General features: G+C 38.9%; 1 protein-coding gene across 1 annotated transcript in view; it reads left to right on the forward strand.

Annotated features, from left to right (window-relative positions):
- CTNNA3 (catenin alpha 3) overlaps positions 1–12,645 on the forward strand; it is a 1,850,481-nt gene that overhangs the window by 1,626,396 nt on the left and 211,440 nt on the right. Inside the window, exon 14 of the mRNA XM_052639474.1 lies at positions 11,831–11,923. Coding sequence (XP_052495434.1) covers positions 11,831–11,923 — 93 coding nt within the window. The remainder of the gene's footprint in view (positions 1–11,830; positions 11,924–12,645) is intronic.

The raw sequence follows: 12,645 nt of genomic DNA on the forward strand, positions 1-12,645 counted from the left end.
TAAGTTTTAACTACTCAGCTCCCATATTTACTATGCACTTGTGGCTACCAAGCCAAATGGCTCATAAAATGAGCACTGGAAGCTACTTTGTAACAGCCCTTTATTAACTGTGTGGTATTGGATGAATTCTGTTAACTCTAAGGTGCAGTTTCCTCAACTGTGGTATTAAAATGGTAACCTTGCTTCTTTAGGTTTATTGTTAAGATGAAATAAGAAAAGAAATGTGGAAGAACCCAGCAGAGTGTTATTAATGAATCATATTAAGACCTTGATTAAAAATGATTATCTTACTTTTCTGTTCTCAAAGAGAACAATTCAAGGGTCTTGATTTGAGTCCAGATATTTCTAATATTTTCACTTTCCAAAAATATGTTTTCATCCAAATCACATTCATTGTGGCTTCATTAGTCTCTGAGATTTTTATTTAAACTTCAAGCTGGAAAGCATCTTATGATTTCTTCTGATAGTTTTCATGATTTAGACATACAGTCCTGAAATCAGATCTGGATCACCAACTTATGTGGTGGTTGAAAAAGTACAGTGATATCGATGAGGCCATTTTCACTTATGACCACATTGCTGATTTGCTGGGTGCTTTTCTACAGCTGTTAGCCTCTTTAGTGTCTTAGGATCAAAGAGTTGATTCCCACAATCTTTTAGGTAAAAGGAGGGGTTGAGCTTAAAGTGTGATTTATCCTATGTGATTTTATTATCCCTTAAGGGCTTCCCTGGTGGCTCAGAGGTTAAAGCATCTGCCTGCAATGCGGGAGACCTGGGTTCGATCCCTGGGTCGGGAAGATTCCCCTGGAGAAGGAAATGGCAACCCACTCCAGTATTCTTGCCTGGAGAATCCCATGGACAGAGGAGCCTGGTGGGCTACAGTCCACGGGGTCACAAAGAGTTGGACATGACTGAGCGACTTCACCACCTAAGTTCTTTGAAAGGCTTTGTAAAAACTTAAGTGATTACAATGATCACCGCCTTTGAAAAAATTGTCATAATCCAGACTCAAGTGTAAAGTATCAAATGATTGGCTGTTTGATGAATGCTGGTCTGGTTTAAGTAGTGAACAAATAGAGACTTAATTCATTTGAAATAGATGAACAACTTAAGCTCAGGACTGTGTCTCCCCTGAGACAGCAATTTTCTTCATATTCAAGATTTATCACCTAAGATGTCCTATGTGACTATATGTTTGATCAGATTTTCTTATACATTATAGATGTACTCTTTTTATCTTACATTAGGGTATATATTTTGTATTCTGTCTTCGCTTTCTCAAGCTGTATTTTAATTGTTGTAGCTTTAAGGGGTATATGTTGGAGAAGACTCTTGAGAGTCCCTTGGACTGCAAGGAGACTCAAACAAGTCAATCCTAAAGGAAATCAGTCTTGAATATTCATTGGAAGGACTGATGCTAAAGCTGAAGCTCCAGTACTTCGTCCACCTGATGAGAAGAACTGACTCATTGGAAAAGACCCTGATGCTGGGAAAGATTGAAGGCAAGAGGAGAAGGCATGACAGAGGATGAGATGGTTGGATGGCATCACCAACTTGATGGACATGAGTTTGAGCAAACTCCAGGAGTTAGTGATAAACAAGGAAGCCTGGCGTGCTTCATGGAGTCCATGGGGTTGCAAAGAGTAAGACATGACTGAGTGACTGAACTGAACTGAACTAAGGGGTATAATATCCAAGCATCTTAGTTTCATCATATGAAATAATTCATAAGAGTGGTATATTCTAAACATCTGGAAAAGAAAGAAAGAAAGAAAAAAAAGGGACATAGCTTGTGAAACAAAGAGGGATAATAATGGTACCTAAAGGCAGTTTTGAATTATTTTTCAAAAGATTAAAAGGAAAAAATTCACCAATGCTCTATTGGGAAAAATAGAGAAATACATCTTTATTTTCATCCTTCTTTATTACCTATAATTTTCTTCCATGTATTCATTCATTAAAAAACATATTTTCCACACACCTATTATTTTACTATGTGAGAGATTCAGGTTATAAAATTGAGAACGATGCTAGATGCCTTCTCACTCTATGTTAAAATGAGAAGATACATCAGGTTGACCATGTTTCTAATTGCTATGATGAATTGGAGTGGCTCAGTGGCTCAGTAAAGAACCCACCTGCCAATGCAGAAGACATGGGTACAATACTTGGGTTAAAATCCCCTGGAGAAGGAAATGCCAGCCTACTCCAGTATTCTTGCCTGGGAAATCCCATGGATGGAAGAGCCTGGCAGGCTATAGTCTACCGGGTCACAAAAGAGCCAGACACAACTTAGTGACTAAACAACAAAAATATTTGAATCAACCGAACTTGACCAATTTTCCAAATCTCTCCTACCATTGAGTACTCCTTGCTATTGCTGTTTAGTCACTAAATCATGTCTGACTTTTTGCGACCCCATGGACTACAGCATGCCGGATTCCTCTGTCCTCCACTATCTCCTGCAGTTTGCTCAAATTCATGTCCATTGAGTTGGTGATGCTATCTTACCATCTCATCCTCTGCCACCCCCTTCTCCTTTTGCCTTCAATCTTTGCCAGCATCAAGATCTTTTCAGCGCAGAGGAAACATTTCATCCAGATTAATGTAAATGTTATGCTTTCAGTTTAAGCATAAACTCCAAAAATCTTAACACTCAAAGCACTTGCAGAAATTATCAAGTTTTACTTAATTTCCATTCCTATTTTAAAGGTGAATAAATTGAAGCAGAGGAAACTGATGAGATTTGCCTAATAACATACACTGAGTTGGCATCAAATTTAGAATGAAAACCCAGGTAACTTCATCAGTCTACTACCATAAGTCTAGCAGCATTCTGACAATACACGAAATATCTTTCCAGCTACCCTGGGAAATTCTTTTCTAGAAACTTAGGCTATATCAGGGCCTCAGAGACACCCAGAAGTCTCTTGTGATTTTCCCACATTGGCTAGAAATGAAATGTCCATTGTCCTAGTCCATTTAACTCCTTCAGGTTTACTGCTTTCTGTTTCCATGACAGGTTTGTGGCACAGAACTCTCGTGAGACTTGAACATCTAGTGTGAGATTAAAAGATGACATTTTTCTCTCAAGTCTTAGTATATCCACACTGCACTGCTAATGGCATACCTACACATCTTCTGGTCTTCCAAGTTTGAAAATTTTGAAATTGTAGACAATTTCTCTAGGTGCAAAATCTATTATCACTAATTTCCATCAGTTCAGTTCAGTTTAGTCGCTCAGTCGTGTCCGACTCTTTGCGACCCCATGAATCACAGCATGCCAGGCCTCCCTGTCCATCACCAACTCCTGGAGTTCACTCAGACTCATGTCCATTGAGTCACTGATGCCATCCAGCCATCTCATCCTCGGTCGTCCCCTTCTCCTCCTGCCCCCAATCCCTCCCAGCATCAGAGTCTTTTCCAATGAGTCAATTCTCTGGATAAGGTGGCCAAAGTACTGGAGTTTCAGCTTTAGCATCATTCCTTCCAAAGAAATCCCAGGGCTGATCTCCTTCAGAATGGACTGGTTCGATCTCCTTGCAGTCCAAGGGACTCTAAAGAGTCTTCTCCAATACCACAGTTCCAAGCATCAATTCTTCGGTGCTCAGCCTTCTTCACAGTCCAACTCTCACATCCATACATGACCACAGGAAAAACCATAGCCTTGACTAGGCAGACCTTAGTCGGCAAAGTAATGTCTCTGCTTTTGAATATACTATCTAGGTTGGTCATAACTTTTCTTCCAAGGAGTAAGCGTCTTTTAATTTCATGGCTGCAATCACCATCTGCAGTGATTTTGCAGCCCCCCAAAATAAAGTCTGACACTGTTTCTACTGTTTCCCCATCTATTTCCCATGAAGTGATGGGACCAGATGCCATGATCTTCGTTTTCTGAATGTTGAGCTTTAAGCCAATTTTTTCACTCTCTTCTTTCATTTTCATCAAAAGGCTTTTTAGCTTCTCTTCACTTTCTGCCATAAGGGTGGTGTCATCTGCATATCTGAGGTTATTGACATTCTCCCAGCAATCTTGATTCCAGCTTGTGCTTCTTCCAGTCCAGCGTTTCTCATGATGTACTCTGCATATAAGTTAAATAAGCAGGGTGACAATATACAGCCTTGACGTACTCCTTTTCCTATTTGGAACCAGTCTGTTGTTCCATGTCCAGTTCTAACTGTTGCTTCCTGACCTGCATACAGATTTCTCAAGAGGCAGGTTAGGTGGTCTGGTATTCCTATCTCTCTCAGAATTTTCTACAGTTTATTGTGATCCACACAGTCAAAGGCTTTGGCATAGTCAATAAAGCAGAAATAGATGTTTTTCTGGAACTCTCTTGCTTTTTCCATGATCCAGCAGATGTTGGCAATTTGATCTCTGGTTCCTCTGCCTTTTCTAAAACCAGCTTGAACATCAGGGAGTTCGCGGTTCATGTATTGCTGAAGCCTGGCTTGGAGAATTTTGAGCATTACTTTACTAGCATGTGAGATGAGTGCAATTGTGTGGTAGTTTGAGCATTCTTTGGCATTGCCTTTCTTTGGAATTGGAATGAAAACTGACCTTTTCCAGTCCTGTGGTCACTGCTGAGTTTTCCAAATTTGCTGGCATATTGAGTGCAGCACTTTCACAGCCTTTCTTTAAAAAAAACCAGTAATCTTTTCTTCAAACTTTCCCTTGGGAAAGGTATTATTAAACCAACACCTATTGAAGGGAGAAAGGAAAGCCTTACTCCATAGTTCCACAATGTTCCTAAGACTTTCTTCTGACATTCATGCCAAAGCCTGTGTGTGTTAGTTGCTCAGTTGTGTCCGACTCTTTGCGACCCTGTGGACTGTAGCCCACCAGGCTCCTCCATCCATGGGACTTTCCAGGCAAGAATACTGGAGTGGATTGCCATTTCCTTCCTCAGGGGATCTTCCTGACCCAGGGATTGAATGGTCATTAAATTATTCATTTCATTATTCAGTTATGATATCGTTACTGAGTAAGTAGTATATGGAGTTTGGGGTGCTCAGAATGATAAGTAAGACAGAAAGCATCCCTGTTCTCATGGGTGTTATATTCTGGGGCAAGACCAAAACGTATCTCCTCCTCTCGAAAAAAAAGAAAAATATAATTTCATATGATCATAGCAAGAGGGCTAAGAAAAGAGAGAAAAGGGTGATACAGTTAATAAATGAAGTAGGAAAAAGGGTTAACTTCAGATGGCCTGACCAGGGGAAACTCTATAGCGTTAAACATAGCCATCTGAACTCCCATAGTAGAAAGGTCCAGCAGTGTGAAAGCTGAAGGAGGAATGTATGTCAGGCAAGAAAGCAGTACATGCTTGGAGCCAAAGGTCTTGATGTGCCATGAACTAATGATTGGGGCATATTTGGAGAGTAGAATAAAGTCCAGGTGTTGTGAATCCATCATGCTTGCCAGGAGCAGTAAAGCCCTTTATCTCTGACAACTCTGGCAACTCCAGCCGATTGTATCATTCAGCTGAATAGTCAAAATGGCTTCTGGCCACCTACATATTATCTGTCCAAGTATGTGATAAATTAACCCTCCAACTGACAAGCGATGGAAGGCATACTTAAAAAGTAAAATGCCTGCATTTCAGGTGACAGGGAAAATCCCTGATAAACTATTGATGCTGCCATCTTGCAACTCATATTACAGTGACACTTAACGAAAGCCTAAACTAATCAAAAAATTAAATTTAATGTCAGACCAGTAGTTCTCATGAAGAACTGCATATCAGAATCAGTTGTACAACTTTATAAAGCTATAAGTTAGTGGGCCTCTCCCTCAAAGATTGATTCCAGGGGTCTGTCATTTAAAAAAAAGTCTGTAATACACAACATGTTGTTTACTTCATTTTCTGGAAATACTTTGAAATGTCTGACAGTTAAATGTGATTGTTACATTTTTCTAAAATGTGACTCTTTAAATAATTTATAGGACCTAGAAACTAGAAAAAAGAAGGCTCAGAAAATGGATCAAAAACCTTGTCAATAATGCCAAGAACAGAGTATTGATTTCTTGGATTGAGTGGGGGGCGGGATACGTGCATATGTGAGTGTGTGCATGTGTGCACTCATTTTAGCTTTCCATAATTTGAATTGTGTTATTGTTATATCTTTTCCTCTTTTTAAAATGTATTTGAATTCTGTTCGCTCCCCTTCTGTGTTATCAGCTCAGCTAAGATAATCTCACTGAGCATGCTGTTGCAGCTTCTTCTTTCAGAATACTGTCCGCAGCATCATTCCTTCTCTGAGTGTCAGACCACTGCTGACATTGCTCTGCCAGTTACTTGATTGTAGTAAGGCCTTGAGGGGTAGTCAGAGAAGTATGAATTGCCATCAAGTCCTCTATATGATTTAGAATTCAGCCTTAAATCTTAGGAAAATACTGAGCATGAGTCCGGTTTCCTAGACTTTTTTTTCTTTTTCTTAACTTCTTTCTCTTCCAGCCCACATCTTCCTCTTGCCCTTGCTTTCATCCTTCTCTTATTTTTGTTGTTTTAGTGACCACAAATTTATTTTTTTTATATTTCAGGATTAAGCATTTATAGCCTTGAGCAAGTGAATTTTAATGTATAATAATACCGCCTACTTGTTTCACTAAGGATGCTGAAAGAATTTATAAGCCTTTAGTAAGCACTGAGCTCCTTGCTGTGGAGGAGGAGGAAGAAAATGAATGCAGTCATTATGTATCTCAATAAATAAATACATATTTAAGCTTATATATATATATGTGTGTGTGCATGTATATATATTCACATACACTCACACCACTAATTGATTGTGTCCTTGAAGTTTAATGTACCACTACTGTTTATTGCAGACTTAGTTTCTGTATGAAAACCTCAGCCTATTTTCAAGTCTGACTATGCTTGTTTTTGGATTCCTTTATATAAATAAAGCGAGATCTTAAAGTACTACAATAATAATTTATAATAATCATAAACAATACTGAACATTCAGTATTTTCTAGAAACTGAATAATGTTCTAGTCCATCATGTCATTTTATCTTCACAATAGCCCTAAGAATTAGATAATATTTTTTTCCACTTTAAGATGAGGAAAATTTAGCTTATTTCAAGTCACTTTGGGTTGCCTAAGGAAGGGTTCACAATAAGCAAGCATTGGAAAAATAAAGAATAGATATCCTGAATTCTAATAAGAGAAATAAATGAGTAATAGAATTTATTATCACTTTTTCCACAATAAAAGAGAGTATCTTCCTATGGGTCTGGTTTAAAGACAGTTCAGCTTAGGAAAGGAAAGTCATTTCTATCATCCTTGAGAATGTGAAGAGTGTTATCTTTGCTAGGGCCAGTTTAAGAGAGTATCTTACTCTTACACATGATTAAAATCGGATCAAACGTGATCTTTACTTGAAATCTAGAAGAAAGCAGTGTATATTTAATTATACTAAACCCTATTAACGCAATGATGTTTTATATTCAAAATCAGGAAAATGTAACTAGAGTTAGCGATAAGTATTGTGTCAATCCAGAGCAACAGATGTGAAGTAAAATGGAGGTATCCAAAGTGCCACAGAAGTTTTATCAAAAACTATAAAGGGTTGTGATAGGACGAGGGATAAGTTAGTGAAGAAAGAAGGGAACAGTAGACAAAAAGAAGCAACCTTTGTTGCACCCCAGCTATGTCTGTGAGCTAAGCACTTGTTTAAACATCCTAGTACAACTGAATCTCACAACAATCTTCAGGATTATGTCTCATTATCCGTATTCCCCAACAAGCTAACTGGAGAGGCAGAATTCAAATTCAGGTCTGCATTGCTCAACAGTTTATGGTCTTTCTCCTACTTGACACTGATCTAAGATAGTTGGTTTCCCTTTAGACAGGATGGAAATTGACTGGAAACATACACAAGTTACACACACAGACACATACACAAACCTTCCAGAAGTTTAAACTTCCAAAGTGACTAAATAAGTAAAAACAAAGCAAGCTGTTTCCAGGAATGTACAATATGGGGCTGCCAAACCTCCATCGTTCCTTTTTTAAATGTTTACTCTTTCTATTATTATTTGTCTTCAAACTGAAGTTAATATATATCCCCAAAATGATTAAGTACTGCTACTTCTTTCTTAGTTTCCATTTAAACTATAACACTGTGTATGTAACTGTTCATTTTTAAAATACCATCCAGCTGCTTGCCTTACAGAATGCAAAATGCTACCAGCAGGTGTTTTGAACACTGCCCTATGTTATTATTATTATTTTTTTCATGATAAGGAGAAGTCAGTTGTGGTGGTTTTGCAAGAACACTATCAGTCCCCTGTTAAAGAAAAGTATACACGTATGTGGGCATAAATGGTAGGGATGTCATTTCCTGCAGTATCACTAACAAAAATGATACTTGTGATTTCTGAGGAGCAGTTGCTCTTAATTTCTGTTAGGTCACTTTATTTTTGAACTGTACAAAGTGCTGGGATTGGTGATGAAGCTCTGTCTCACCACAGAACTTGGGTTGTATGATAGAATATAACGCAAGTAATAAGCAAAGACATTTATAAGAAATATCACAGTAGGGATCCCAGACAGCTTGCAGTTGCAAAATAACAGGGCTCAAGAAAGGGAATTTGATCAGTTGAGTTTATTCAGATATTACAGGGGCTGGTGATAAATCAAGAGAAAAAAATATAAAAAGCCTTTCTGAAGAATACTTGGGAAGAATACACAAAAATTAGCTAATAATGAAATATGTGATTGTATAGAAATTCCCTCATGGTGAACTCCAGAGAAGGCAATGGCACCCCACTCCAGTACTCTTGCCTGGAAAATCCCATGGATGGAAGAGCCTGGTAGGCTGCAGTCCATGGGGTCGCTGAGAGTTGGACACGACTGAGCGACTTCACTTTGACTTTTCACTTTCATGCATTGGAGAAGGAAATGGCAACCCACTCCAGTGTTCTTGCCTGGAGAATCCCAGGGATGGAGGAGCCTGGCAGGCTGCCGTCTATGGGGTTGCACAGAGTCAGGCACGACTGAAGCAACTTAGCAGCAGCAGCAGCATGGTGAACTCATGCTACTATGACTTAAGAAGAAAGATAAATTTCCTGTGATCATAGCTGCAGGTAGTTGCAGCAAAGAAGGACTGCATGTAGAGATCAACATATAACTACTCAGCACCCCGGGGGCTTTGGTGAGGGGGAAGATATTAATATCTAATAAGAGTCAGTTGAAATTAATGCAGAGTGATAGGAGATGCTCAGTGCAAATATTGGAGAACAACAACAAAGTTCTGGTGAAAGATCTGTGAACTGAGAAAGAATCTGATGCCATAAGTGTTTAGGAGATTGGTAGTTTTGCTCCACAGTATGAGCTAATCATTTCAAGTTCCCCTGCCTGGAGTGGCCCCAATGGAATGAATGCTCTTCACAACGCTGAAAGTAAATGAAGGGCCTGTGTGTAGAGCAAGGTTTGAGGGAAACCAGAGCTATTCTGAGGAGGTAGGTCCTGACCCTTTCCAGTCTTCAACAGCTAGATGTATATACAGGAGACCTTCCATTTTCACTTTTGGATGTTTGTCATGACACCTAAATGTTTATATTTTGGATTTCTCACCAGAGCCTTGTAGCAAAGGAATCATAGTTTAAAATTCAGACTGTGTAAACTATAATACTAAATTAATTCTCATTAAATACTTTGTAATAACGATTTTGCTGCACAGTACTTATATTCGCATTAATGACTGGTATCATTAAATTATTGCCTCAGAGGGACTAAGGGAATGGTAACCTGGAACTGAGAAAAACAACAAAAAACAGTTTAAAAAATTAGTTTGAAATACAGGAAGATAGCAGCACAATAGAGATACAGTGAGGACAGCTGTTTGTTGTTGCTGTTGATATGTTTTGTTTTGCTCATATCCAGCTAGGTTTTGGGCTATCACTGACAATTTTTCTTCATCCATTTAAAACCATGTATGTGCTAGGTTGTGGTGAGATGGTAGTAAGCAGAGCAGATTGAGTCCTTACCTCAAAGAACAGATAGTTCAACAGTTTACTTCCCAATTCAACAACCAGTGCTAAAATAAAGTATGATGAACACTATATAGTGAAAGTAGAGGGCATCAGGAAATGCTTGGAAGAGGAACTCAAGCCAATCTAGGGGATTTGTAAGCAAGACACCCCCCTGAATAAAAGATGTTTAAGCTGAAATTGAAAAAAAAAAAAAAAAAGCAATGGAAGTAGGTTAACTATGTAGACTAAACCCTAAAGTTCATGTTAAATTAGTATGTTCTAAGAAAATTTAATTTCTCAATTTTTTGTGTTTTGATATCATATGGTTTTAATAATAGTTATTCCATTTATTTGTCATATGTAAACACCTTGATTTGTGGTAGCCACATAGTGGTTAGCCAAATTGCTACTCTGAGAAAAACATCCTTCTGATCATTTTTGCTTTCTTTTTCTATCAGAATTTATTGGGACATAATTAATATACTATAAACATCACCATTGAAAATATTTTAAATATTCACAAGAGTGTGTGATCATTACTACTTCTGATTGTAGAACATTGTTGCCATTCCATTTCATATCAATGCCATCCCATGAAATGCCATGCCATTTTATACCCCAGTGGGCATGAAACCACATACCCATTAACAGTCATGGCTCCCAACCCCCTCTTCCACTCTCTGCTTTAGGAACCACTAATCAAATCTCTGTCTCTATACATATGGCTATTCTTGAATTCCAAATAAATAGAACCATATAATATGTGACATTTTGTGATTGACTTGTTTCACTTAGCATAATATTTTCAAAGTTTACCATGTTGCAGTATATATTAGTACTTCATTCCTTTTTATAATATTCAAGTAATATTCCTTTGTAGGGATTTACCATGGTTTTTCATTCATCACTAGCTATGTTTCTTGGTCATTATGATTGCTGTTGCTATGAATACTTGTTTACAGATTTTTGTGTAGACATATGTTTTCCATTTCTCCTGGGTATGTACTGTTGAGTGAATTGGGTCCTACTTCCCACTGCTTACAAAATCAATACTCAGATTCTTTAACGTCTGAGCCACCAGGAAAGCCCTATAGAAAGAAAAGTCTCGTTTAATCAAATTGCTGGCAATCTAGGGAGATAGTTGACTCAACGTCCCCCAAATACCATGTCCAAAAATTCTGCTAGATTATAAAAACATTTAAAGGAAAGAAGGGACGTAATCTCAATTAATCATTGAGATGGGGGTCAAGGTCATCACCATCCCCCTCTATGCAGGCTCAGTGAATTCTTGTGATATTCCTCTAGGTGCTACCTTATTCACACAGTTTGGTCATGAGATTATTGGATAGAAAACTAGGGAAAATATTTGGTCATGCTTATTCTTCATTTCTACTGCTATAATCTATGGAAAGACCTGACAAGTTAGGCAAGATATCATTTGATTAAAAGATCTGAAAGGTGTGCTTGGCGGGGAGATGAGTAGAGCATGGGAGTCCCTGGCTTAAATTTTAGTTACAGTATGGCTTTGCTAAAGTGACAAGGAAAGGAGCTTCTCTGTCCATGGAATTCTCCAGGCAAGAATACTGGAGTGGGTTCCCATTCCCTTCTCCAAGGGATCTTCCTGATCCAGGGATTGTGCCTGGGTACAGGGTACAGGCAGATTCTTTACCATCTGAGCCATCAGTGAAGACCTCCTGCTGAGGGCAGTTTCCTGCAAAGAACTGCTTACATAAGTACCTAGGAGAGGAGTTGCTGGGTCATATTGGTAACTAACTCTGTGCTTGCTGAAGTACTGCCAGACTACCAGTTTTCATTTCCAACAACAGTGTTTTGCTTTCTTTTTATAGACTCCAGAAGAACTAGAGGATGTTTCTGACCTGGAAGAGGATCATGAGGTCCGCAGTCACACCAGCATTCAGACTGAAGGGAAAACTGACCGAGTAAGTCACTTCCCTGAGGGGAGAGCTGTGTGCTAGACCCTTTCCTTATCACTCCAGGAAGTGTCTCCCAGGGGGGACCCCTGGATCTAGAACTACTTCTGTAAAGCCCAGAGACAGGAGTCTCAGGATGCTGGGCAGCATTGTGAGGGGAATGATTTCTTCCACCTTGAGAGCTGTCAGTGAAGCCATTTCTCATTAGGCAGTGACTCCCCCCATGCCACTTGCGGTTGTTATAGTAGTCATGGGAATATCAAAGTGAAATGTGTACCTGTTTGTTCAGAGTGAAAAAGAGAATCCATGAAGTTGTAAATGTACTCTGAAGTTCTAGGGGAAAATAATCAAATTCTGAGGCAATATGCCTCTATTTTCTCCCTTTCTATAATGCTTCCTTCTGCCCACCTCAAAATACACACACACACACACACACACACACACACACACACACGTCCCTCCAAACATGTTAATCAATTTTTGAAATGCTCAGAACATCTACTTTGTTTGGGAATTCGTGGAGCCTTGATTTCCTAGCCACTAATAACTTACGACTGCAGAACGGACTATACAGCAGGCAGGTCTAAAGCCAGGTAGTATAGCATGGTGTCTGAGACTGCCTGGGAACGCATCTGAATCAGCCACTTCCTCGCTGGGTTCCTGGGGAACTCACTTAGCCTTTCTTTACCTCTGTCCCTCAGTTTGTAAAGTGAGGGTCATAACAGGATTCT

Source organism: Budorcas taxicolor, chromosome 5 (genome assembly GCF_023091745.1).
Source record: "Budorcas taxicolor isolate Tak-1 chromosome 5, Takin1.1, whole genome shotgun sequence".
Lineage (NCBI taxonomy): Eukaryota > Metazoa > Chordata > Mammalia > Artiodactyla > Bovidae > Budorcas > Budorcas taxicolor.